Source organism: Lipotes vexillifer, unplaced genomic scaffold (genome assembly GCF_000442215.2).
Source record: "Lipotes vexillifer unplaced genomic scaffold, Lipotes_vexillifer_v1.1 scaffold802, whole genome shotgun sequence".
NCBI classification, from domain to species: Eukaryota; Metazoa; Chordata; class Mammalia; order Artiodactyla; family Lipotidae; genus Lipotes; species Lipotes vexillifer.
The window spans coordinates 695701-698678 of record NW_006790237.1 but is presented as its reverse complement, the minus strand read 5'-3'; the positions used below and the strand labels follow the sequence as shown (position 1 = coordinate 698678).

Below are 2978 nucleotides of genomic sequence, written 5' to 3'. Positions count from 1 at the left end.
CCACCCCCGTTTCAACTTTTATACCAGACACTCCCACTCAGAATTCAAACCTCACTCGGGAGAATCTGTTCCCTAGAAGCTTTCTCTCACTGTCAGATGGACTGGGTCCCTCCTCCGGGCTACCCCAGCACCCTGCACTGTCTCAGATGGCTTTCTCAGCCACTCGTTTGGGTCTCTCCAGACTGCAGGGGGCGTGGCCTTTGCAGAGGCGGCAGGACAAAGGGACCGCAGTGCCAGTCATGTTAACCTCAACCAGTCAGGCACCTATGATGAGTCAAGTCCTGCCCTGCACTCACTGAGTCCATCCTCTAATCCTGCCCACAACCCCATTTTATAGATGAACAAACTGAGGCTCAGGAGGAGAAGCTCCTGGCCCAAGGTTCCTCAGACAGTGAGGACAGGAGGCCAGTTTCCAGCCTGGTGACACAGGTGGCGTCATGTCTCCCCAGAGTGAGAGTCCTGGGGCCTGGGTTCAAATCCCAGTCCTGGCACCACTGCACTGTGTGACCCTAGCACACTGTTTCCCTACCCTGGACCTCAAAAATGGGGCTGAGATTATCACCACCAGTAACAAGGACAACTGACATTTACTGAAGGCTGATGACAGGCTGGACCAAAGCCTCAAAGTGGGGATTATCGCTGATTCACACAACCCCACCCCCATCTCCCCGCAACAGAGAAAGTACTGCATGAGCCTCCCTATTTTCTGAGAAGGAAACCAAGGTACAGAGGGGTGTGACCACTTGTGCAGAAGAGCATGAGGTGGAGCTGGGATTGGAACCTACCACTGTCCCACTCCAGAGCCTGCCTGCCTACGTGGCCACTGTTTCTGATGTCATTTCCCACTTGTATGACCTTGGACAAGCTGGGCGGCCTCTAGGGCCTCCGTTTCCTCAGCTGGGCAGGGGGATGGGATGGGCTCAGCAGTCTCTAGTTATGCCCGTCCATTGTCGGGGGTCAGGTGGATGGGGATGGACAAGAGCCAAAGGAATGCTGGGAGGTTTTGGGGAGAGCAGGGCTGCCCTCCCCCCATCAGTCCCAGGCCCTGGGGCCTCCTCTGGGCCAAGGTGTTTGGAGAACTTGGGGTGGATCCCCCAGGTGGGATATTCCAACATGTACCTGAACGGGGAGGGGAGTCTAGGTGGGGTGGGGTGGTGGCAGGCAGTGTTGTCTCCTCATGGCGTGTGTGTATGTGTGTGTGTGTATGTGTGTCAGCATCCTTTCCGAGGAACACTGCTTGGGGGATGGGGTGGGATGTGGGCTCTGGGCTCAGTCAGTCCAGGGATTGAGACCCAGGCCTCCAGGAAGGACAAACACTGCTACTAGGGCCTCAGTGTCCACCTCCGTAAAATGAGGAGAATCACAGCTCCTCTAGAGGCCTAACATGAAAGTTAGAGATGATGTGAGTGATGACAGCATCTCCCGTGTTTTGAATTCTTCCTGTGTAGAAAGCACTGTGCTGAGAACTCGCAGAACCAGCCCTCAAATTGCGCTGAGAATGGCCACTGTGCACATCCATGCCTTTTACACGTCTTACCTCGGATAGTCCTATGATGCAGGTTCTATTATTATTTACAGATGGGGAAACTGAGGCACAGTGAAGGGAGGCCACACAGCTGGTAGAGCTGATATTGGGAGGCATGTACCATCCACATTCACACTTAACCACACATTCTGTCTTCCCCAGATCCCTTCCAAGCTATGTGACCCCGAGAAGTGAATTCTCCCCAGTCTCAGTTTTGTGATGGCTGGAAGGTTCCCCTTCAGGGAACCTGGTCCATTCTGGAATTCTGCCCTCTGAGCATGCATGCCCTCCCAGTGTGCTCTCACCCAGCCGCACCTTGATGTCCTCAGCATTGGCAGCCTGCAACTTTTCCCGGAAGTGCCCGTCTGTCTCCAGCACGTTGATGACTTCCTGGAGGTACCGGTGGTAGTACAGACCTGTGTCCTGATGCAACAAGAATGAACATAGTAGCCTCAGCCCTGGTCCCTCTCTGGTTCTTCCCTGCAGGTAGGACCCAGGCTCTGCTCCCCTGGGCACCTGCTGAGGGACCCAGAGATCAGCTCCCAACCCTGAGCAGGAGGCCTGCCCCATGGGATAAAGGCTCTAGAGCCAGCAGACCCTGGTTGCTCTGTCACCCCAGGCAAATTGCCTGATCCTCCGGGCCACAGCTCTTACCTCTTCCCAGGTCTGTCTGTAGTGGAGATGAAATTAAAATCACAAGGGTAAACACCCAGCCCAACACTGCCCATAGAGTGGACACACTGGTATTTGTTGGAAAGCAGTGAAACGTACATTCATTCATTCAACAAGCATGCAGCGAGCCCCTACCATGTGCCAGGCACTGCTCTATGGGGCATAGCAAGTGAACAAGACAGACAAAAATCCCTGGGCTCCTGGTCCTAGCCCTGCAACGTGTAGCTGGCTGGCACTTTCCTCTTCCTGGGCCTCACTCTTCCATTTGTAAAATAGGCAATAAATTTCTTACCTCTCAGAGCTGTGGTGAAAAGGAAGAGATAAAAAGCCTGGCACCACGGTAAGGCTTTAGAAGATATTCAGTCTACTATAGCTGCCATTACATTTTTTTTTTTTTTTTGCAGTACGCAGGCCTCTCCCTCTTGTGGTCTCTCCCGTTGCAGAGCACAGGCTCCGGACGCGCAGGCTCAGCGGCCATGGCTCACGGGCCCAGCCGCTCCGTGGCATGTGGGATCTTCCCGAACCAGGGCACGAACCCGCGTCCCCTGCATCGGCAGGTGGACTCCCAACCACTGCGCCACCAGGGAAGCCCGCTATCATTACATTTGCTGAGGAACACACCATAGGTGATAAATGGGAGCCGATCACCCAGCTATGGCACTGTGGGTGTACTAATCTCCTATTGCTGCTGTAACAAAGTATCACAAACTTAAGTGGCTTAGAGTAATAAAAATTTATTCTCTTAGAGTTCTGGAGGTCAGAAGTCCAAAATGGTTCAGCA

General features: G+C 53.8%; 1 protein-coding gene across 1 annotated transcript in view; it reads right to left on the bottom strand.

Annotated features, from left to right (window-relative positions):
• Positions 1 to 2978, bottom strand: part of NUCB1 (nucleobindin 1) — a 20127-nt gene that overhangs the window by 15172 nt on the left and 1977 nt on the right. The window contains exon 2 of the mRNA XM_007463328.1: positions 1841 to 1948. Coding sequence (XP_007463390.1) covers positions 1841 to 1948 — 108 coding nt within the window. The remainder of the gene's footprint in view (positions 1 to 1840; positions 1949 to 2978) is intronic.